This window comes from Schistocerca gregaria, chromosome 2, assembly GCF_023897955.1.
Source record: "Schistocerca gregaria isolate iqSchGreg1 chromosome 2, iqSchGreg1.2, whole genome shotgun sequence".
In the NCBI taxonomy this organism is placed as follows: domain Eukaryota; kingdom Metazoa; phylum Arthropoda; class Insecta; order Orthoptera; family Acrididae; genus Schistocerca; species Schistocerca gregaria.
This window is the reverse complement of record NC_064921.1, coordinates 629,204,821-629,229,836: the sequence shown is the minus strand read 5'-3', so window position 1 is coordinate 629,229,836 and position 25,016 is coordinate 629,204,821. Positions and strand designations below refer to the sequence as shown.

At 38.1% G+C, this 25,016-nt stretch overlaps 1 protein-coding gene across 1 annotated transcript in view; it reads left to right on the top strand.

Annotated features, from left to right (window-relative positions):
* Positions 1 to 25,016, top strand: part of LOC126334645 (gustatory receptor for sugar taste 43a-like) — an 84,228-nt gene that overhangs the window by 31,899 nt on the left and 27,313 nt on the right. The window contains exon 3 of the mRNA XM_049997089.1: positions 14,407 to 14,496. Coding sequence (XP_049853046.1) covers positions 14,407 to 14,496 — 90 coding nt within the window. The remainder of the gene's footprint in view (positions 1 to 14,406; positions 14,497 to 25,016) is intronic.

Genomic DNA, 25,016 nt, shown 5'->3' with positions numbered 1-25,016 from the left:
ACCACCGCCGGACTTTGCCACGAATCCTGACTTGGACTGACTGTCACCAGTTCTGTTGTCCAAGGTGGGGGCATTGGGGTTTTCTTTACACCAGCTACTTTCACCCATATCTCCAAGTCTCCAGTGACCAGAGGTTTGTTTGCATCTCTTTCCACTGGGGTCTCGACGGACATGGATGCCATCTCCACATCACGGCCATCCACAACCCTGCCCTGGGGATCAGTAATGCTCAGCCCCCAATGGGGGATGGGTGTAGGGACTTCCACAGATCCACACCTAGTATCCAGGTGCATAATTGTAAGGCATGCCACAGAAGTCAGTGGGCGCAGTTAGAAGTTGGACAACCATCAGAGGCTGTCATTCATGGGTGCATGCACAGCCTCTCTCCTGCACACTCTATGGGCTGTCAGACAGCTTTTAGGGATGGGCCCAGCCAACTCAAACTCAGTTACATGTTTACCTCCACATATGTGTTATTGGACTGTTATTATGAGTCACTCTGTGGCTAGTGTACCCATTGTAATACATTTTTCATGTGTCACTCATTGTGGTGTTCTGTTGTGGGACTAGAACATGTTCCATGTAAAAGATGGTTTAATTAATTAAAACAGCAGAGTTGTGAGAGAAAAGGTGGTGCTTTGGTTTTGACCTTTCCAGATGACTCTAAATATGTGTTTCTGACTAATAGTATGATAGAAATGCAGATGATGGCCATATTGAAGTAGAGTAATGTGTTATTATTTTGACATTTTTCTGGTTCAAAATGCTATGTCTGCAGTTCAGATAACTACGATGAAGGGTTGAGGTGGGTGGGACAGGAAAAGAGAGAAAAGAGGTGAGAAGAGGGAGGGACGGTTGGGAAGTGTGGCTGGCAGCTCAAAGGGAGGCACAGATTGTGGGATAGAAATGAGGAAGGAGGAGTAGCAGATGCACGAGTAGGAATGCAACACACAGCCACTGGAATCAGTGAGATTGTGTGGTGCATGATGATAATAAGGTGAAGGAATGAACTGGGGGAGGAGGGGGGGGGGGGGGAGAGGGAGAGGCAGGACAGAGGAAGAGGGTGTGGGTGCAGTGGGTTGTCAAAGAATCAGACCAGGAGGATTATAGGAATGAAGCACGAGTTGCAAGATTACTCCCATGTACTTAGCCCAGAGAAGCTGGTTCTGGGGCAATGATCCAGATGGCATGAGTAGTGAAGCAGCCATTGAATTCAAGCATTTTGTGCTTAGTAGCGCGCTCCATCAATTATCGGTCAACACTATTCCTTTCCGCAGTTTTGTGGTGTCCTTTCATTAAATATTTGTTTGTTGCTCAACTATTTCCAGTCACCCCATATCACATGAAGCCATGTACCTACAACCATGGACAAAGTCACCAGTGATCATTATTTACATCTACAGCTACATCTACATATTCTGCAAGCTGCTGTATCGTGGACCACATCTTGAGGTAACAAATCTAGCAGTTCATTTCTGAACTGCTTTCATGTCTTCCTTTAATCTGACTTGGAAAGGTTCGCAACCACTTGAGCAGTACTCAGGAATGGGTTACACTAGTGTTTTATAAGCAGTCTCCTTTATACATGAACTACACTTTCCTAGAATTATCCCAATAACCCAAAGTCGACCATTTGCCTTGCCTACTACCCCCCGTGCTTGCTCATTCCATTTCATATCACTTTGAAATGTTATTCCTAGATACACTACTGGCCATTAAAATTGCTACACAAAGAAGAAATGCAGATGATAAACGGGTATTCATTGGACGAATATATTATACTAGAACTGACATGTGATTACATTTTCATGCAATTTGGGTACATAGATCCTGAGAAATCAGTACCCAGGACAACCACCTCTGGCCGTAATAAGAGCCTTGATATGCCTGGGCATTGAGTCAAGCAGAGCTTTGATGGTGTGTACAGGTACAGCTCCTCATGCAGCTTCAACATGATACCACAGCTCATCAACAGTAGTGACTGGTGTATTGTGACGTGCCAGTTGCTCAGCCACCATTGACCAGACCTTTTCAATTGGTGAGAGATCTGGAGAACGTGCTGGCCAGGTCAGCAGTCGAACAATTTCTGTATCCAGAAAGGTCCGTCCTGGACCTGCAACATGCGGTCGTGCATTATCCTGCTGAAATGTAGGGTTTTGCAGGGATCAAATGAAGGGTAGAGCCATGGGTCGTAACACATCTGAAATGTAACGTCTACTGTTCAAAGTGCCGTCAATGCGAACAAGAGGTGACCGAGATGTGTAGCCAGTGGCACCCCATACCATCACATCGGGTGATATGCCAGTATGGCGACGATGAATACATGCTTCCAATGTGTGTTCACTGTGATGTAGCCAAACATGGATGGGACCATCACGATGCTGTAAACAGAACCTGGATTCATCTGAAAAAATGACATTTTGCCATTTGTGCATCCAGGTTCATCATTGAGTGCACCATCGCAGGCGCTCCTGTCTGTGATGCAGTGTCAAGGGTAACCGCAGCCATGGTGTCCAAGCTGATAGTCCATGCTGCTGCAAACATCATCAAACTGTTCATGTAGATGGTTGTTGTCTTTCAAATATCCCCATCTGTTGACTCAGGGATCGAGACGTGGCTGCACGATCTGTTACAGCCATGCAGATAAGATGCCTGTCATCTTGACTGCTAGTGATACGAGGTCATTGGGATCCAGAACGGCATTCCGTATTATCCTCCTGAACCCACCGATTCCATATTCTGCTAACAGTCATTGGATCTCAACCAATGCGAGCAGCAATGTCGCGATACGATAAACCGCAATCATGATACGCTACCATCCGACCTTTATCAAAGTCAGAAACATGATGATACACATTTCTCCTCCTTACAGGGGGCATTACAACAATGTTTCACCAGGCAATGCTGGTCAACTGCTGTTTGTGTATGAGAAATCGGTTGGTAACTTTCCTCATGTCAGCACATTGTAGGAGTCGCCACTGGTGGCAACCTTGTGTGAATGCTCTGAAAAGCTAATCATTTGCATATCACAGCATCTTCTTCCTGTTGGTTAAATTTCATGTCTGTAGTATGTCATCTTCATGGTGTAGCAATTTTAATGGCCAGTAGTGTACTTAATCAATTTGACTGTGTCAGGCAGTCCACTAATAATGCTGTAGTCAAACATTATGGGATTCTTTTTCCTATCATTTGCATTTAGTTACATTTTTCTATGTTACAGAATCTTACCATCTATCATATCAACTACAAATTTTATCTAAGTTATCCTGTATCTTCCTAGTCACTTAACAACAACACATTCCCATACATTACAGCATCATCAGCAAACAGCTGCAGGCTGCTGCTCATCCTATCTGTCAGATAATCTATGTGTGCAGACAACAAGAGTGGTCCCATGACACTCCCCTTGGGCGCTCTTGATGACACCCGTGTCTTTGATGAACACTCAAGTGCCAAGGACAACACAGTGGTTCTATTACTTAAGGAGTCTACAAGCCACTCACATATCTGGGAATCTGCTCTTTATGGTTGTACCTTTGTTAACAGTCTGCAGTGGGAAACCATGTTGAACACTTTCTTAGAAATCAAGGATATCGAATTTGGTTCGAAAAAGAAAGATCGTGTGAGAAAGAAGGAAGCTGAGTTTTGCATGAGTGATCATTTCTAAAACCATGGTGATTTTTGGTCTCTAGAAAATTTATTATATTCAAAATTGAGAATACATCCAACAATTCCACAGCAAACCGATGCTAACAATATTGTTCTGTAATTTTGCAGGTCTCTTCTTTTACCCTTCTTACATACAAGAGTCAGCTGCTCTTTTTTCCAGTTGCTTGGGACTTTGCAATAAATTCTAGCTAAGTAAGGTGTCAATGTCATAGAGTACTCTCCATAAAACTGAATTGGGATTCCATCCGTACGTAGAAACTTACTTGTGTACAACTCCTTCAGTTGATTCCCTATTCCAGGGGTGCTTATTGCAATGTCCTCCATACTACAGAAAGGTAAGTGCATCAATGGTACTTAGGGATTTGATGAACTACTAAATGGTGAGAAGATATTGGCATATTATAGTGCTTTTGAAGTGCAATGCAGTAGAGGGAGGAAAGCTGCTTATCGGACATCTGTTGAAGATGTGGCCATAGCATTGCAGGAGTTTGAATGGTGGTGTGCAAACATACAGTGCATGGGGAATTGCCCGAACATTGGACATGCCTATGAGCACAGTGCATAAAATTCTTTGAAACGTCCTGCATTGCTGCCCATACAAAATCCTCCACATTCAAGAGTTGGTTCCTGCTGACCTGCAAGCCAAAAGTTCACTCTGGGATGTCTTGATCACATGGAATAGGATAATGAATAGTCCTGGATCATTTTGTGGACATATGAAGCCGTTTCCATCACCAGGGACATGTCAATACACAAGCTGCAGAATATTGACTATGGAAAATCCACATGCACATCAACTGGCACCACATCATTCTGCAAAGGTGACTATGTGGTGCAGGTTGATAGCTTCATTTATCACAGAGCCCTATTTTTTCAAGGAGATAAGTCCTTTGGGTTTTGTTACCTGTACCACCACTGGTAAATACTATGAGAGTCTTTAGTACACCAATGTCATTCCAGTTCTTCAAAAGCATGGATGTGTGGGTAGGACCATTTTTATGAAACATTATACTTCTCTGCATATTGCACAGCCATTGAAGCAGCTGATGCAGAGAATTTTTGGAAATGCTGAGATTATTAGCCATCCAGGTCACCTGGTCTTAATCTGTGTGACTTCTGGCTGTGGGATTACCTAAAGATGTTGTGTTCAGTGCTCCAGTCATGAATGTAGCTGAACTGAAGGGATGGATTGCACAACACATTCTGAACATGAGAACTGAGGCACTCTGATCTCTTGCGGAACACGCTGTCTCTTGATTTTAACTTGTGGCAGAAAATGGTGTACAGCACATTGAACACCTCTTGTGCCAGTCTCACAACAATTAGAAACAAAAGTAATTTTGCTTTTTATGTGGTTTTTGGCCTCAGGACAATAAAAAAAGATGTCATTTTGTGTTCTAGGTTTTTTTGGCCCAAAGACAATAAAAAAAGAGTGTCATTTTGCTTTTAATGAAGTTTTTGACCTCGGGGCAGTTAAAAACCATTTTTTCCTATCTGATGTGTCACAACCTTGTTATGATGGATGGGCTTAACTAACTAACAGGGCAAAAACTGTTGACAACTGAACTTGTGCAGTCATGCCTATTGTACAGTATAGATGGTGTTATGTGCAACTCAAACCATAGGCGTTGTACTGTGTTTCATCTGTCATTTCTAGCTGACCCAGTTTACATTAAGATGGTAAAATTATCATTCAATTTTTTATTGCATTATGTTTCCTCTCATGACAGTTATATTTGGTTCAAATTTGAGAGGATTCTAAGCCTTCGTTGTCTTTTTAGTGCACTTTGAAACTAGAATTATGGATGTCCTGCATTTGGATCCATGTCAACAACAAATGGGTACATGTAATATAAGATTAACACAACATTGTTTGCTTTTCACTTGTTCTGGATACTTTGCTAATCAATCACAAATAATTGAAAATGTGTGGCTTATTATTTGTATCTTAAAAATTAAAAATGTCATTAGAAATCATTTTACTGAATTTGCAGTCTTTCCAGTTTTACATGATTTTTGGCAGCCAGTTCAAGTTCTTTTCAGGTAAGTGAGTCTCTTCTTAGCAGTTTTTATCACTGCAGCACCACTTTGGGCATATTTGTATAGGTGTGATGTGCCCATTATAGAGGGAGCACATAATAAAGTTTTACTGATTGAAACATAGTTTGGTGTCATCAGAGTTCTTGCAATGACTCCAGAACCCTGGACATGTTTTCACTATGTCAGTTAAGACAACATTTATGCCTTAGACTGGATATTACATACAAAAGTACACTAACATTGATCCTCTGGATTTTAGTAACGGATAATGATTGACAAACTTTTTAAGGTTATCCGGTTAAAAAGTGAATCATGGACTTCAACGAAATGTCATTTAAAATGGGTTGGACTGAACTGCAAATTCTTGTTTTTGCAAGAAAATCATTGGAGGTTTGGCTAAGGTATTTATTCAGGGTGAGAGCAGTCTTACATCATGAGCTGCACTGAAGAACATTCTTCAGGAAGAGTTGGTGTGAAAACAAGTGCTGCAGAAATCCACCAACTGCCATCTCGATGAAAGAAGAAATGGGAAGAGTCTCTTCAAGAATATTTTCTCATGATCAATGAAACTGCTAGCTGTGCTGCTACTGATAATGACTTGCTGGTCCAGACTTGATAATGCCTTGCTTATTCAGACTTGTGGGATAGAAGATGACTCAGCCACAAAATTTCTACTTTATGGCACTGGAAACTGAAACAGTTTGAGGGAAAAATAAATCATTATGAAACAGCTGTGAAGTCATTGCTGGAAAGAAATAACAAAATTTACAGCAATGAAAATTTAAACTCCAGTAAGAAAGATGCTAAGGACACAAGTAACAGAAATACTAGAAACACAGCTTGGGATCCAGACAAAAAGAGTTTCAATTGTGGTGCAAGTGACCAAAAGTCATGTGATTGCCACCATAAGAGCAAGGAAAGAAGCTGCTTCAATTCAAACCAGTTTGGCCATATCTCATCTGATTGCATGAAGGATAAGACTAATCAAACAGCTGCTCTGAATGAAAACATTGTTAAGAATAGTACTAATAAATTTAAATTTAAAAATGTATAAATGAGTGACTGAGAGGTGAAGGCGATAGATAGATAGATAGATAGATAGATAGATAGATATATTAAAATCAAAGATTCCAAGACTTACCAAGCGGGAAAGCGCCGGCAGACAGGCAAATGAACAAAACACACAAACACACACACAGAATTACGGGCTTTCGCAACTGGCAGTTGCTTCGTCAGGAAAGAGGGAAGGAGAGGGAAAAATGAAAGGATGTGGGTTTTAAGGGAGAGGGTAAGGAGTCATTCCAATCCCGGGAGTGGAAAGACTTCCCTTAGGGGAAAAAAAGGACAGGTGTACACTCGCACACACACACACACACACACACATATCCATTTTTTCCCCCTAAGGTAAGTCTTTCCACTCCCAGGATTGGAATGACTCCTTACCCTCTCCCTTAAAAGCCAAATCCTTTCGTCTTTCCCTCTCCTTCCCTCTTTCCTGAAGAAGCAACCGTTGGTTGCCAAAGCTAGTAATTTTGTGTGTGTGTTTGTGTGTTATTTTATTGTGCCTGTCTACCGGCGTTTTCCCGCTTGGTAAGTCTTGGATTCTTTGTTTTTAATATATTTTTCCCATGTGGAAGTTTCTTTCAAAACAAAGATTCCAAGACTTACCAAGCGGGAAAGCGCCGGTAGACAGGCACTATAAATAAAACACAGAAACACACACACAGAATTTCTAGCTTTCGCAACTGACGGTTGCTTCTTCAGGAAAGAGGGAAGGAGAGGGAAAGACGAAAGGATGTGGGTTTTAAGGGAGAGGGTAAGGAGTCATTCCAATCCTGGGAGTAGAAAGACTTACCTTAAGGGGAAAAAAGGACAGGTATACACTCACACACACACACACACACACACACACACACACACACACACACGCACACACACACACACACACACACACACACATATCCATCCGCACATACACAGACGCAAGCAGACATTTGTAAAGTTGATGTGACTTACCAAACAAAAGTGCTGGCAGGTCGATAGATACACAAACATACACACAAAACCAAGCTTACGTAACCAACTGTTGCTTCTTCAGGAAAGAGGGAAGGAGAGGGAAAGACGAAAGGATGTGGGTCTTAAGGGAGAGGGTAAGGAGTCATTCCAATCCTGGGAGCGGAAAGACTTACCTTAAGGGGAAAAAAGGACAGGTATACACACACACACACACACACACACACACACACACACACACACACACACACATATCCATCCGCACATACACAGACACAAGCAGACATTTGTATGCTTGTGTCTGTGTATGTGCGGATGGATATGTGTGTGTGTGTGTGCGAGTGTATACCTGTCCTTTTTTCCCCTTAAAGTAAGTCTTCCCGCTCCCAGGATTGGAATGACTCCTTACCCTCTCCCTTAAAACCCACATCCTTTCATCTTTCCTTCTCCTTCCCTCTTTCCTGAAGAAGCAACCATTGGTTGCAAAAGCTTGAATTTTGTGTGTATGTTTGTGTATCTATAGACCTGCCAGCACTTTTGTTTGGTAAGTCACATCAACTTTGTTTTTAGATATATTTTTCCCACGTGGAATGTTTCCCTTTCGGTATTTATGTTGAAGAAGAAAGCAGAAAAGGTATTTTGGTTGTGACAGACTCAAGGCAGTTTCAGTTCAGGAAAAGTTCCATTTGTCTTATCAAATTCACTTGTAGTGTTCCAGCTATTTGTAAATGCTATTTCTTGGGCATCGGTTGAGAAAACACTGTATTTATTTAGGTGGACAACGTTATAATACCAACAAGAGTGATGATGAGGCACTTCAATGGCTTGGTATAGTATTAAAAACTGGAGCAAAATGTTGAGTTTCTTGGGTATGATATACAGTGTGAACAAATCTAAACTCCTCCTGAGAAGACAATAGCTATCCAAAACTTGCCAGAACTGAAATCTATAACAGCAATTCAAAGTTTCCTAGGTCTAACAGGAAGTTTATTTCAATTTACTATGAGGAATAATCGAGAATATAAACTTGAAGAAGAGAGAGGCAAGGATTCGATATCCTCAAAGATATTCTTTCATTGGGTCCAGTTTTAAAAATTTACAGTCCATAACACAAAACTGAACTTTACATGGACATAAGCAAAGAAGGTACTAGGATGAAACATGTAGGTGCCTTAAGCCATTGTGTGAATGTACTGTTTGGTTTCACAGATTGTTTAATAATCATTTTTTTCAACGTCAGATAATCAAAGACAATCCAGGGAAATAAACCAGTTTCAGTGCATCATACTTATTACAAACTAAAGATTCATGTGTAATAATAAATTTTACATTTGTTGATATACAAATAACAGTATTACAAATATTTTGTGTTATCATTAGATCACTTGTGAATGACTTCAAACTAAGATCTTGATGTACTTACAAAGTACTTTTCATTTAGATATAGTACTCATCTAGGAAATAAAATGGACTTTCAATAAAAATTTGTTTTAGCTGCTCTTTTAATTTGTTAGTAGGAAGAGCTGTGAAACTTTTGGTGGGGCATTGGCAGGTTCCAACATGGTTCTCTAGGTTTAGTACCACAAATAATTCTGATAATTTTTTTCTGTAGTGTTAATAACGTGCTTAGGTTGGATAGTGTTGTTGCACCCCATATTTCTACTACATAGCTTAAATTTGATGATAATAATGAATGATAGGCGGTTTTTAGTACATGCATATATCCTCACAATGTTTGTGATCATGTGTATGGCAAAGATGTTTTTTTAACAACTTACAGGCAGGGAATCTATGTGTATGTCCCATTTGAGGTTTTCCTGGACCATGATGACCAGTAATTTTGCCTATTTTCCCTTTTTTACAATGTCTTTTCCTATCGATAATTTCATACCAAATTCTGTTTGTTTTGTGGTGCTAAAATCCATTATCACAGCCTTTGAAGTACTTCCATTCATTTAGCTGGTTATCACTGAAACACTTGACTATCTCACTGGTTACACTGCACTACACCTCTTGACTGCCACATGCTTTGTTTTTGAACACAGTTGATATATCATCTGTATACAATATTTTTTTTAGAGTTAGGAGAACAGTACCGTATTTTATTAACATAAATCAAGAAAAGAAGGTGTCCCAAGACAGAACCTTGAGGCACTCCGTATTTGGTAGTAATTTTGGATTTGAAAGGCCCACTGTTTGTTTGTTTTAAGTAGTACAAATTGTTTTCTATTTCTCATGTATGATTTTATTAACTTGCAGCCTACTCCTCTAATACCCAGGTTCCACAGCCTGTCAAGTAATATGGTGATGTTGACAAAATCAAAGAGTTTTTCTAGATCAAGGAACACTCGAGTAACAAACACCTTGTTCTCTATGACAGTTATTCTTTTGTCTCTTAATTGTGCTGCAACTGCTGAAGTTGAATTGTCTTTCAAAAAGCCATTCTGATTTTCAAATATTAAATTGTGTTGATTCAGGAATGTCATTAGTCTAGTGTAAATAACTTTCTCAACTACCTTAGAAAATGCAGATGGAGTGGTAGTTTTCAATTTTAGATTTGGCAAAGTTTCAGCACTGGTGTATTGTATGTAAAGTGGTGCATTTTAGTTATAATATTGTCAATACATAATTTGATGTTATTGACCTCTCAAGAGGGCTCATTTATCAGAAAGTTAAGTTAAATTGAGTTAGTATTAGTTTCTTCAAGCTAGAGTCAGTAGACAGCAGGTAAATGTTTATATCTCCAGTTAGTATGATGTTAACCCAGCCATTTTTACTGCAGTGTTTACTTTCTGTGTCAACAAGCAGGTCATTAAGATCATCAAAGAAAATATCTAGGCTACTAGATGGAGGTTTGTATAGTCCTCTAATAATGACGTTCTCTTTGCATCACTTGAAATTAATTGGTGCTAGTTGTATTATACTCTTGACACTGAATCTACTTACATCTATAATGTTATAATTACTACCTCTTGCTGCAAAGATAGCTACCTCACCACCATGTTTCTCTTTTCTGCTGAAGGCAGAGCACAATTTCATGAAGAATGCCTGACACATACTAATCTGCTCATCTGTGTACCAATATTCACATGTAACTAGAACATCAAAGTTTTCCATTTTGTCAATGGTATTCAACTCATTGTGCTTATTTCTAAGACTTTGAAAGTTTTGTTGAATTAATTTGAATGTAAATTTGAATTTATTAGCACTGTTTGGAGGTGTCGCCATACCAGATTATTTGTTCTTAAGACTACAAAAATTCTGCTGTATGATATTAGGGCTTAGTGTCTCCTCCTGGGCCATAAAGGCTGATTTAGGGCTACCAGGCAGGCTTTAAAATTTCCCTGGATTGCCAGCAGTGGCTGTTTGTGTGGCAGAACCTGTATGTGTGGGTTGTTTCCTTACATGGCAATGTACTTACTGGAACCACTCTGTGTAAAACTTTGCCTGATTTCCTCAGTAATTAATTTACTGACAATCTTTTTACCTCTTTTACTCATGTATGTACCATGAGTTGTGTGCAGGTATCTTCCTAGGTTGGTAATATTAAGCAAAGACCCATTGTTAAATTTATTACATATTGCTTTAAGCCTATTATTTGTTTGATGCACTTCCAAGTTCACAATATATTTTTACATTAGATCAAGATCATTCTCAAAAAACAGTCTAATGGAAACTTTTTAATGAGAGATGGAATTATTTTCAAGTTATATGATGGATGAGTGACTGGCAGTTCCATGTACTATGCGGTTTGTAACATTACAGGACATATTGGGACATATTGAAGTATTCGATACTGTAGACTTTTAGGGGATGTCGATACAGATATGCAAAATGTAAAGGGAAACTTTGGTGATGTTTAAATATTGTACTGTGTCAATATTAGGACATTTTGCACAGAAAGAACAAAAATAGAATTAATGTAAATATATATTAGTGTTAGTAACCTATTTTCATTCAATTTTGTAATTATATTTCATTTTGTAAAAGAAAGACTCACTGTTTGCTGTAGCTCTGATTAATTGTATAAATTATCAGTTTTGATCTAAATTATTTCGTATAATATGGACAAGATACTTTTAAAAACTCACCAGCTAAAGAGAAAGTCTGTAAATGAACGTTTAATGCACACTTCTGGAACTTTCTATGGAGAAATTCTATATTATGATCGCAAAAATACGAAAACTTGTGAAAACTGTTTCATAACCTAATTTCGGAAGACGATTTGTATCAAGAAATATTGCTAAAAAGATTTATTTACGTTTTGAAACACGATTTAAATCATTTTACATATAAATAGTTGTTCTAAATCACTCAAGAAATATCCAGAATCAAATGTCAAGATATTTCTGGAAACATCGGTACAAATCTGGTGAAGGTTATCCAGAAGCTGGTAGAAAAATGTTATAAAGTCTATTTGGAAATTATGCTTGTAAGAATTTATATGTGCTGATCCTTTTACTTGCTTTAATCTGTGCTTAAGTTCTGTAATGTCTGATTTGGTTTTAAGTCATGAATTGCTATCGTATTGTGAACAAAGCATTGTCAAAGACTCTCATTGTTTGGAAGGATATTAGTACACCTAGGAGTTGTCAGTTGCCAGTTCGGATGTGGAGTGCGGTTGGCTCGGAGAGTCGGCTGTTGAGTCTGTGAAGTCTGTCAGTTCTGTTTGTAAATAAACGTCTGTAATGAAGAATTACTTGTTGTCGTCAATATGAACTCAAGACCTTTTGCACGAAGCAGACACCTCCTAATGCAACGTTTTAATTTGGTTGAGGAAGCTGGGATCGCTATAAGTGCAAACAAATTGAAGTGGAACGTTTTAATTTGGTGTTGAGGACCTGGGATGTTATGGGTTCCATGCACTATGCAATGTGAAATCATCAAGCTTGTGCATGAAAAAGGTCATCATGCAATTAAGCAGACTGAGAAGACGTGAAACACAATTATTACATACCATATTTGACTGACAAGGTGAAAAGAGTGATCCCAAATTGTGTAAAAATGTTTAATTGTGAATAAAAAATAAGGAAAGAAGGAAGATTTCCTTCTTCTCTTATTTAAAGAAACGAGCTATTATATATTTATCACATAGATATACTGGATCTCTTCAATTAATGCAACTGCGTTCTAAGTATTATGGATGCATTTGCCAAGTTTACCTGGCTATATCCTGTAAGGTCTACAAAATCGACAGAAGCAATTAGTAAGATGGAATTGCAGAAAACTAATTTTGGAAAACCAGTAATTACTGGTGGAGAGACTTACTTTAATTCTCGAGAATTCTAGGAGTATTGCACTACAGAAGGAATTGAACACATTTTAATATTGACAGGACTCCTTAGAGTCAATGGACAGGTTAAGAGGATCAGTTCTGTTTTGGCTAAAGTCATAGCTAAGCTCAGTATTGATAGCTGTAATGAATGGTACCAGGTTTTACCATTGGTTCAACATGCCATGTATTCAACTTACAACAGGGTATTGAGAAAACACCATCGGAACTTTTGCTAAGAGTTAAGATGCATCCACAGACTGATCTTCACATCACAAAATTATTAGCAGAGGAAATTATTAATTCATTTGATAAGAGTTGCAGTAAACTAAAAGAAGATGCTAAGCTAGAGACCAGCAAGATGCAAGAGGAAAATCATGTTAGCTTCAATCGATGTCAGGAGAAAGCCTCAAAGTACAAAATTGGTTGCCTGGTGGCAATAAAAGGAACACAAACTGGACCAACACTAAAGCTGAGGACCAAGAATTAAGGTCACTATCGAGTTACAGAAATTAAAACTAACAATACTTATGATGTATGCAGAGAAGGAGATAATCACGAGGGTCCCAGGACAACAACAATATGGGCTGAATTATGCAACCCTGGCTAAGTGGTACCCATTATCCAAGTCTGATGACTGTCAGGACAACCAAATATGGAATTCAGATGGGGGTTTAAGGGTTTCCCACAAGACTGATGAAGTACCAAGGAAGCTGAATACTGAACAGTGGTTACGTGTGTTTGTGGAGAAACAATATTCATGGTAAAAACATCGATTTGTTGACTATGTTCTTTTGTTTCTTTTGACAGTTCAGTACTTAAGTTTGTAACTAGGAGATTAATAAATGGTTCCTCATGAGAATCAGAAAAAAGTTTCCTACACTATTATAAAAATTACAGTGTTTCAGGAAATATATCTTGAATAATTGACTAATTATGAGAGTTTCTTATGTTTTGTGTGGACTGCATAATTTTTTTTTTATGAACCTTTGAAGAATTTTGTTATATTGCTTGTAGTGTACCTTTAGGTCCCTATTAAAGCTAATCATCTACATGAGATGCTACAAGCTACATGCTACTTTGTTCCCAGATGTTAATAATGCTTTTTCTCACCCCGACACATTGTAAACTAGATTCTTAGTATTGTCAGACTGTTTTAGAAATGAATGAAATTTCTCAACTACCACATTTGACTGATTAACTTTTTTCCTATTATTTTTGTACTAAATTTTACACAATGTCATTTATGAGTCCCTGGATCAGTACTTTTTCCTTCTTAATTTAACTTGACTGATTAGGGAATAAAAACTAAAAGACAAAAGAGCTGTCTTTTACATAAGTGTTATTATTATTTCAAGTAGTTTAAATAATTATGAATCAATATATAATTAAGATCTAACCTTTTTGTGCAGCTTGAAGTCTTTGCAATGCAGTTAATTCACCGAAACGTGGAATTTTCAGCCTTTGGATTCTGCAACCTAGATTTTCCTCTTATAGCATCAGTAAGTATCCAGCAAATGATATTTGTAAGTACCTTAAATTAAATTCAATGTATTCATTAGATAAAAACAATGAAGGAGAAAATATGTTGTAACATGTCAGTGGATGCATAGTAAGTGGGTGTTAGTTATAACAATATATTTTCTGTTTCCTCTTCACTGATTACATTAGTCATCAGATCAAAGTTACACTTATTCCCATGTAATTTGAGTAACAGTATTGACATAAGTTGCTGCTTTAAAGTAATGTATCTTCTTTAAAGGAAGAAATGCCAGGAAAAAAATAATAATGAATATCGACAAACAAATGTCACAATTTTTTCTGTAGATTGTTCTACTACCAAATCTTACTAGTGCTCATTATTTATTAGCTAGTTAATATGTATGCTATTTTTAATGTTGAATGTTTCCTACTAGAGGAACTGATATGCTACTATGAACAGTTGTTTGATAGTTATATATTTTTCTGGTCACTATTTTTGGTTTCTATTATGGTATCGTCTTCATACAAATTCGTAGATAACTAGCTGTGGTGATAAACTACTTAGACAAGGAAATGATATACATGAATTTAATATACAAAGTGATGTCAACAACTGTATTTCTTGTTTATAGAGTACTAGGACAGTGGCTCTGAATGGGTACCCTATATAATGCTTAAGTGGGGGCACAGACTGATGCATTAATCCAGGTACTTCTGTTTTGCAGGAATTGGTTGTAACATAGAATTTCGATTCATGGGGCATGTATTGAACTTAAGCAATGCTGGTGAGAGTTAAGAACATACATAAAATTATTGATTATGGATAAATTTTCTTAAACAACAAAAATAGTTGACAAGATACTGCAAATCAAATTACACAAATGCTCAGAAACATTACAATTAACTGAGCTATGCATGCTGTATAATTATAAATATATGGATTTCAGGCTGATAATATGACACCTCTTGATACTGACAATTTTACAGCAACTATAACATAATAAATCTGCAAACAAAACAAACTATGATCACAGATGAAACGAATAGTAACACAAGAACAAAGATCAAAACAATAACATGTATCCATGTAGGTATAATAAGGGAAGATGACACAACAGACTTAAGTTTGTTTGAAGTCAGTGCTGATATGTTGGATGCCTCCAAACATTAGCCGAATACTGTTTACGATTGCTTCTTCTTCTTAATTTATCTCATGTGCATGCAACAGTTAATTTAAATAGAAAATTTTACAGTGCGTTTATGAGTAATACAAATCAGGAAGGTATTTTCACACTATTTTTGGTATTAGACGCATATTTAATCCAGTAATATGACATATTTTGCCTCATTAATGCAAGTTTCATTTTGTTATACATTTTGAATAACTGAGAACAGAAGTATGTGATGTGAAAAGGCAGCTTTTGTAATCCAGAATTTTCTTTAATACCGACTGATGTTAGGTCTCTCTTCCCCATAAAGGTGAAATTATATTTGCTCTATCTGGTCACACCATCCACCCAGAGAGCTTTGCAAACTGTATTGATAAGAAACATAAAGTCAAATGACAGAAATAAAACCACTAAAGTAAAAGTAAGGAGCTCAACCAAAATTTGTGTGTATGAAAGAAAATATTGCTTGCACAAATCCACTTATGAATGAAATGTGAATCATTTACACTTTAGACTATAATCTGAATGATCAGTGCAGCTGTAAATGACACAAGCTTGCATATTTGATCAGAACACTTCCACCAGAAACTAGTGTTTGTGGCAAGTAACACGGCAACTGTCAGCTTCGCGTTCATGATGTCATGGCAGCTCCCTCCATGCATATATCTAAACCAAAATTGTATGAATTATACAATACTGTGAGTTCTTGCATCAATAAAATACAGTACAATACAAATAAACAATTTTTTCTGTGTGAGTTGTACACAGCAGAATAACTTTTAGAAAAAAGTGAAAACAGTTATAGCTAACTAGTGGAAAGTGGAGTTTGTACAACTGTATAATCAAATACCAAAGTTGAATGATTACATCTCAAGTACACAATTTTGTCACTAAAAAACAACCACCTAAAGTTATGATCATGATGAAACACATTAGAATTGTGGTCAAATTTAGATTATAAGACACCAGTCTGAAATGAAGTAAAATGAAAAGGAAAAATCTTTGAAAACCAACAAATGCAAATGCAGCAGATTTGAGGATACAAATATATTTTCTTCAAATGACTGTGTCCAATACTGTAATGACACTGGGAAACTTGTTGTTGTTGTGGTCGTCAGTCGGTTTGATGCAGCTCTCCATGCTACTCTATCCTGTGCAAGCTTCTTCATCTCCCAGTTACTACTGCAACCTACATCCTTCTGTATCTGTTTAATGTATTCATCTCTTGGTCTCCCCCTACGATTTTTACCCTCCATGCTGCCCTCCAATGCTAAATTCGTGATCCCTTGATGCCTCAGAACATGTCCTACCAACCGGTCTCTTCATCTTGTCAAGTTGTGCCACAAACTCCTCTTCTCCCAAATTCTATTCAATAGCTCCTCATTAGTTATGTGATCTACCCATCTAATCTTCAGCATTCTTCTGTGGCACCACATTTAAAAAAGCTTCTATTCTCTTCTTGTCCAAACTATTTATCGTCCATGTTTCATTTCCATACATGGCTACGCTCCATACAAATACTTTCAGAAACGACTCCCTGACACTTAAATCTATACTCAATGTTAACAAATTTCTCATCTTCAGAAATGCTTTCCTTGCCGTTGCCAGTCTACATTTTATATCTTCTATACTTCAACCATCATCAGTTATTTTGCTCCACAAATAGCAAAACTCATTTACTACTTTAAGTGTCTCATTTCCTAATCTAATTCCCTCAGCATCACCTGACTTAATTCGACTACACCCATTATCCTCATTTTGCTTTTGTTGATGTTCATCTTATATCCTTGTTTCAAAACACTGTCCATTCCATTCAACTGCTCTTCCAAGTCCTTTGCTGTCTCTGACAGAATTACAACGTCATCGGCGAACCTCAAAGTTTTTATTTCTTCTCAATGGATTTTAATACCTAACTGAATTTTTGTTTGGTTTCCTTTACTGCTTGCTCAATATACAGATTGAATAACATCGGGGAGCGCCTACAACCCTACCTCACTCCCTTCCCAACCACTGCTTCCCTTTCATGCCCCTCGACTCTTATAACTCACTCCCCAAACTAACCTTACATCTGCACAAAGAAGTACAATCCACCACCTAAAAAGTGATCCCAACTTTATAATCCTACCTGCTGACAAACGCTCCACCACTGTTGTTTTGAACTGCAAGGCTTACCTGGACGAAGGCCTCCACAAGCTGTCAGAGTCATCCACCTACAAACCCTGATACAGTGACGCCATTCCACAAATCCAGCAGGATCTCCAGTCTTTCATCAAATGTTTGGGCCATCCCAGAACCTCTCTCAAAGTCCATCTCTCTTCTCACCCCTACCACTCCTATCTTTTACGTACTTCCTTAAGTCCATAAACCCAACCTCCCAGGATGCACCACTGTGGCTAGTTACTATGTACCCACTGAAAAAATCTCTACTCCTGTACACCAACACAATCAGCTATTACCTGCAACCTATCCTCCTACATTAAAGATACCAACCCTTTCCTCCACCAACTCTCCACATTTCATTTTCCTTTACCGCATGGTGGCCTGCTCGTCACTATTGACGACCCTCCCTTTACACTAATATCCCTAATGCCCCTGGCCTTACTGTTATTGAACACTACCTTTCCCAACATCCTATGTATTCCAAACCTACAAACTCCTTCCCTAGTTGCCATAACCAATTATATCCTCACATTTACTTCTCCTGTGAAGGGATCACCTGCAAACAAATCCGGGGTAGAGCTGAGGGCACCCCCATGGCACTATTTTATGCTAACCTATTCATGGGCCGTCTAGAGGAATCCTTCCTAAACATCCAGAATATATATCTACTTCATACTCTGCAAGCCACCTAATGGTGTGAGGTGGAGGGTACTTTCTGTAGCACTAACAGAGCCCTCCAACCCTGTTCCACTCACAAATAGTGCGTGGGAAGGATTGTTGGTAAGCCCCTGTATGGCTATAATTTCTCAAATTTTCTCCTCTAGACATTACACGAGAAGTGTGTGGGGGGACATTATACATTGTCTGACTCTTCCTGGAAAGTGCACTCTCGAAATTTCAATAGTAGATATCTCCGTGATGCATAATGCCTCTTTTTTAACATCTGTCAATGGAGTTTGCTGAGTATCTCCATAACACTCTTGTGCTTACTAAATGTTCCTATGATGAAACGTGCCAATCTTCATTGATTCCTCTCTATCTCTTCTATCAGCCATATATGGTAGGGATCCCAGATGGGTGAACAATACTCAGTAGTTAGTATGAACAAGGATCTTATAAGCAGCTTCCTTCATGGATGAGCTACATTTCCTTAAGATTCTTCCTACGAATCTGAGTCTGGCATCTGCTTTTCCCACTATTTGTTTTATGTGGTCACTGCATTTAAGGTCACTCTGGATAGTTACTCCTAGATATTATACAGCAAATACTGTTTCCAGCAATTTGTCATCAATAGTGTAGTTATACAGTAATGTTTTTCCCCTGTGTATGTGCAATACATTACATTTATTTACGTTCAGGGTCAACTGCCAGAGTCAGCACCATTCATCAATTCTCTGGAGGTGATTATGTAAATCATTACTATGTTCTAGGATTGCTGCTTTGTTATAGACAACTGCATCATCTGTGAACAGCCTTAGAGAGCATCTGATGATTTCTAGTAGATCATTAATATATCTTGCAAGCAGTAATGGTTCTATCACACTTCCTTGGGGTACTCCAGAAATTACCTTCACATTTGTTGATTTTGTTCCATTATGAATCACATGTTGAATTCTATCTGCAAGGAAGTCTTGAATCCACTCGCAAATCTGCCCTGGTACTTAATAAGCTTGTATTTTTTTTACCAAATGTCAGTGGGCGACTGTGTCAAATGCCTTCCTGAAATCAAGAAACATGGGATCAGCCTGACTGCCATTGACTATAGTGCTGTGGATCTCATGGAGGAACAGAATGAGCTGAGCTTCACAGGGTCTCTGTTTGCAGAATCCATGTTGATTTTTATAGAGGAGATTTTCCTTCTCCATGAACATCATAATTCTTGAGCATAAAACATGTTCCATGATTCTACAACAGATTGACATCAATGATATAGTTCTGTAATTGTGTTCATCTGTCCTATGGCACATCTTAAAAATGAAATTACCTGCACTTTCTTCCAATCACTAGGTACCCTTCATTGCTCAAACAATCTACGATAAATTACTGCTAGAAGGGGAACAAGAATTGTTGCATAATCTTTGTAGAATCTTATAACCATTTCATCTGTCTGATGCCTTTCCTCTACTAAGCGGTTGTAGTTGTTTTCCTTTTCTGTGATTGGTTATCTCCATATCTGTCAAACTGATGTTTGTACAATGACTGAAAGGAGGGACTGTGTTACAGTTCCCACGGTGAAACAATTTCAGAAGACCAAATTCAGTATTTCAGCCTTCTTTCTTTCTTTCTTTCTTTCTGTTATCTTCTGTTTCGGTGCCAGTATGGTCACTGAGTGAACAAATAAATGATTCTTACCCACTTGCTGATTTTACATATGACCAAAACCTCTTAAGGTTTTTCCTGAGATCACTGAGAAAGATTCACTTCCAAAGTCATTGAATGCTTCTGTCATTACTCTCCTTACCCTAATTTTTGCTTCATTCAGCTCTTGTTTGTCAGCTAGGTATTTACTTCTGTTGACTCTGAGGTGAGGATCTCTTTAGTTATGTTGCAGTTCTCTAACATGACTATTAAAGCATGGTGGGTCTTTCCCATCCCTTAAGACCTTACTGAGAATGTACTTGTCTAGGGTGTATTGCATGATTCCTTTGAATTTTTTTCCTTTTTTTCCACATCATCACCCTCATCACCAAATATTTGATGCCAACTGCTCAGATACCCTGAAATTTGTACCCTGTCACTCTTGCTAAGCAAATGTATCTTCCTGCCTCTCTTAACATTCTTACTGCAGAACCTCAACACCTTCTCTCCAATTTGCTTCACCTGGTCCTACTCAACCCAACTAGCCACCTTCTTCGATGTTTACCTCCATCTCAAAGATGGCTACATCAGTACCTCCATCTTTATCAAACCTACTAACCTCCAGCAATATCTCCGCTTCGATAGCTGTAACCCATTCCGTACCAAAAAGTCCCTTCCATATAGCCTAGCCACTCATTGCTGTAGTATCTTTAGTGACAAGCGGTCCCTCTTGAAATATATCAAGGGTCTCACTGAGGCCTTCACAGATTGTAACTATCCTTCCAACCCTGCACAAAAACAGACCTTCCATGCCTTATCTCTCCAGTCACATACCTCCTCCCAAAGTTCCAATGTCTGGTCACAGAGGAGCATTCCCCTTGTGACTCTGTACCACCTGGGACTGGAGCAGCTGAATCACATTCTCCCCCAGCATTTTGATTACCTCTCATCATGCCCTGATAGGAGGATTGTCCTACCCACCATCTTTCCCACCCTTCCCACTGTGGTATTCCACTGCTCCCCGAACCTACAAAATATCTTCATCCATCCCTACACAGGCCCTGCTCCCAAACCCTTGCCTCAAGGCTCATATTCCAGTAATAGACCTAGATGCAAGACTTGTCCCATACATCCTCCCACCACCACCACCACCACCACCACCACTACCTACTCCAGTCCAGTCACAAGCATCTGTATCCCATCAAAGGCAGTACTACCTGTGGAACCAGCCATATAATCTACAAGCTAAGCTGCAATCACTGTGGGCATGACAACCAACAAGCTGTCTGTCCACATGAATGGCAACCAACAAACTGTGGCCAAGAACCAGCTGAATCAACAGTTGCTAAGCATACCACCAACACAGTATTGTTCATTTCAATGACTGCTGTACGGTCTGTACCATTTGGATCCTTCCCACTTACACCAGCTTTTCTTTTTTGCACAGGTGAGAACTGCAATATATCCTATGCTCCCATAACACTCCTGACCTCAACCTTCACTAGTCATTGTCCTTACCCATCAAGCCCCTTCCCTGTTCCCACTGCAGCACTACACAGTCCTTGATTTCACCAATGCACTTTTTACTTCCTCCTATTCCAATAACACTGCCCCCACACCCTCTGTCTAACCTCTTAACTGACCAACTGCACCTAGCTCTGGCCACTTTGTCCCTGTATGCTCCCACAAGCAGCATACAAATGTCTGCTTGTGTCTGTGTATGTGCGGATGGATATGTGTGTGTGTGCGCGAGTGTATATCTGTCCTTTTTTCCCACTAAGGTAAGTCTTTCCGCTCCTGGGATTGGAATGACTCCTTACCCTCTCCCTTAAAACCCAGATCCTTTCGTCTTTCCCTCTCCTTCCCTCTTTCCTGAAGAAGCAACCGTTGGTTGCGAAAGCTAGAAATTTTGTGTGTGTGTTTGTGTGTTATTTTATTGTGCATGTCTACCGGCACTTTCCCGCTTGGTGAGTCGTGGAATCTCTCTCTCTTTTTTTTTTTTTTTTTTTGTGTGTGTGTGTGTGTGTGTGTGTGTGTGTGTGTGTGTGTGTGTGTACTGTCAACGGTATTTTTATTAGCTTTTTAATTTCAATAAAATCATCATCTAGATTATGTTTCAAGGTAAATTTCAACAGCTCAATTAATTTGCAATATTCACAAATATCAAACTTTCCCCTATTGGTCAGTAGTGCAACAAGCCTTACCACAATAACTTCATCAGCGATTGACCATGTGGCCACAAATATGGACAGGGAAAAAAGTGATGTAGCTGTAAAAGATCTCAGACTTTCAGACCATCTCTGTCAAATAACAACAGTAAAGTTAGGCATCAAATCATTCCCTAAACTACGAGGCTACAAATGACATCTATCAGAAATCAAAATAAAAGATTTTTCAAAAGAATTAGAATAACAAAACTGGGATGAAGTGTATAAGGAAACCAATGAGAATATGAAATTCTCTACATTGTTTAAATTGAACTTTGAAAACATCTCCCTCATTATGGGGGGCTGTTGACTCAGTTTTTCAGGATAGCAAGCAAATGGGAAGTTGTGGTAAAGAAAATGGGGCCCAGAGATCACCAGTGGGTGTGTGTGTGTGTGTGTGTGTGTGTGTGTGTGTGTGTGTTTAGTGTAGTGAGTGAAGTGTTATGAAACAATGTGTGTATAGAGTATGCAGTGACTGATAGGTATGAGTGAACAATGTGGCATTACATTATTTAATAAATTATTTGTAAAAAAAAGTATACCAGGAATAAATCTAATGATTGTCTCTGACTAGAAGTCTTTAAATATATGTGTATACGAATTAGCTTATTTTAAATTGATCTAAATTTGTAAATACCTTGACATGTCCTATATCCTTGTAAAAAGAGATCTATGGATGAATAAAGCTACTACAACAACAACTACTACTACTACAGTTGAATACTTTTAGTTCACTTTCAAGCATTTCTTTGTCAATCATTGGATATGCTTCAGTGGGCAGCACTCTCTCTTCTGTAGAATGTTTATTCTTAACATTAGTGAGGCATTTCTTGTTGAATAAATTAGAGCTACTAAGTGTTTAGTGGAAGAATATCTGTCTGTTATATCAACACATATACAACTGTACTCTTACTTAGCTTCTGCTGTAAGTGCTTTGAAGTGTTACTTCAGTGCTTTAAGTTTCTTAATTCTAAAACAGCAGTATCAAAATTTTGATACATTCATTAACTTTCAACAAACTAATCACTTCAGATTGTAGTTGGTTATAAATTATTTGAACATGCTCTATACTCTCACGGAAAAGCTCTAACCAAAGTTTGAAAGTATTATGAGTCAGGTATTTTAAAATTCCTGTTGCCTCTGAAAAGCTTTGATCTGTATTTGATTTTAAGTGAATTTTAGTAAGATGTTTCTTTAGAGTTTGCACATTTCCATGAACTCTGTTTATGGTCCATGTTGAAGTTCCATTTTGTGAAGGATGGGAATGAAATGCTGACCTTCTCAGGCTTCTTGAGAATGGACACGAGTTGTGGTGATCTATGGAAGAATGTTGGAGAAAAGTATTCTTGGATTTCATTTAATACTTGCTGCATTTGTCATTATTAAAATATGCTGATGTGCTTAACAGTGAATGAAATGTTCAACACTATAAACTGTTTTTATTTTTGCTTAAAGTGCCATGTGCCTGTATGCACAAGAGCCAAACATCAAACTGTTGGAATTGCATACACTTCCATACAAAAATATTTGTATCTCTTCCATAAACTAGGTGTTGGTTACTGAAATTATGCTCAAGGATAATACATTGTACAAGTACAAAGAAAGAACTGAAAAAAGGGACTCATTTTACTATTGATAATATCAAATGGAAATATGGTGTTTTGCAGTTCTGCAGCACCTGTAAGTGGGCTGCCACTGCTTGGAACATTTTTCAGGTACTGAAAATATTGCTGTAGTGTGTTTTCTGGAATACAGGTCAACAGACAATCTTAATGAATTTTTTGTCCCTCGATGTGGTGTTATTGGAGACATTATGTGCAAAAGTATAAAAAAGGGAGGTGCTGGGATATTTGTGAAAGATATAGCTAGCTTTTAAAAGGTAGATGTAAAGTTTGTCCTGTACTGAGGTTGCTGTGGAGTTCAGTTACATAAGACTGCATGAACAGAATATTGCAGTCGTATGCTTATACAAATTAGCAAATGGAGATTAAAATATGAATCTTTCAAAATGTTGGAGAAGATTCTAAGACCTAAAAAAAATGTCATAATTTGTGTCTGTTTTAATACAGAGATGGAAAACATGAATCAATAGATCTCAAGATCATTTTGTAACTTTTTAATTTATTTAAATATGTATTGCACAAATTGCTGTCCATCTCATAATAATACTTGCCTAGACAATAATTCAACTTTCTGAAAGAAACATACAAACAAAGTATTGTAGGATATGGATATTTTGCTGACAATCACCCATAATTTTTCTCACTCTGTTGTGAACATTTCCGTTCAAACATAGACTCTTCTTTCACCCCGTTGTGAACAACAATCTAAGTCATATACAGACTTGGCAGTCAATATTCAGCCAAGTTTTGTATGGGCTCGATGCTACCGAGATGACTACATTAATATATTCACAGAAAATACACAATGTGTAAGGTGGGGCTTTATGCATGAAACTCAAACTGGCAAGAGTACTCTTGAAGTTTTTTCATAATTTGTTGATTTATGCAGCTCTTGTTCTCCATTTGAGAATACATGCCATTAATATGCAATTAAAAAGAAGAAACTCAAGCGGCATTCTCAGTATCTGGTTCTCTAGAGAAGACATGTTCACCTTGTTTTTGAGAGAGGGCAAGACAGAATGAACTCCTGTATAAAACCCATCTGAAGTACAAAACCACTAAAAATGTAACTTATTCTGGCTAA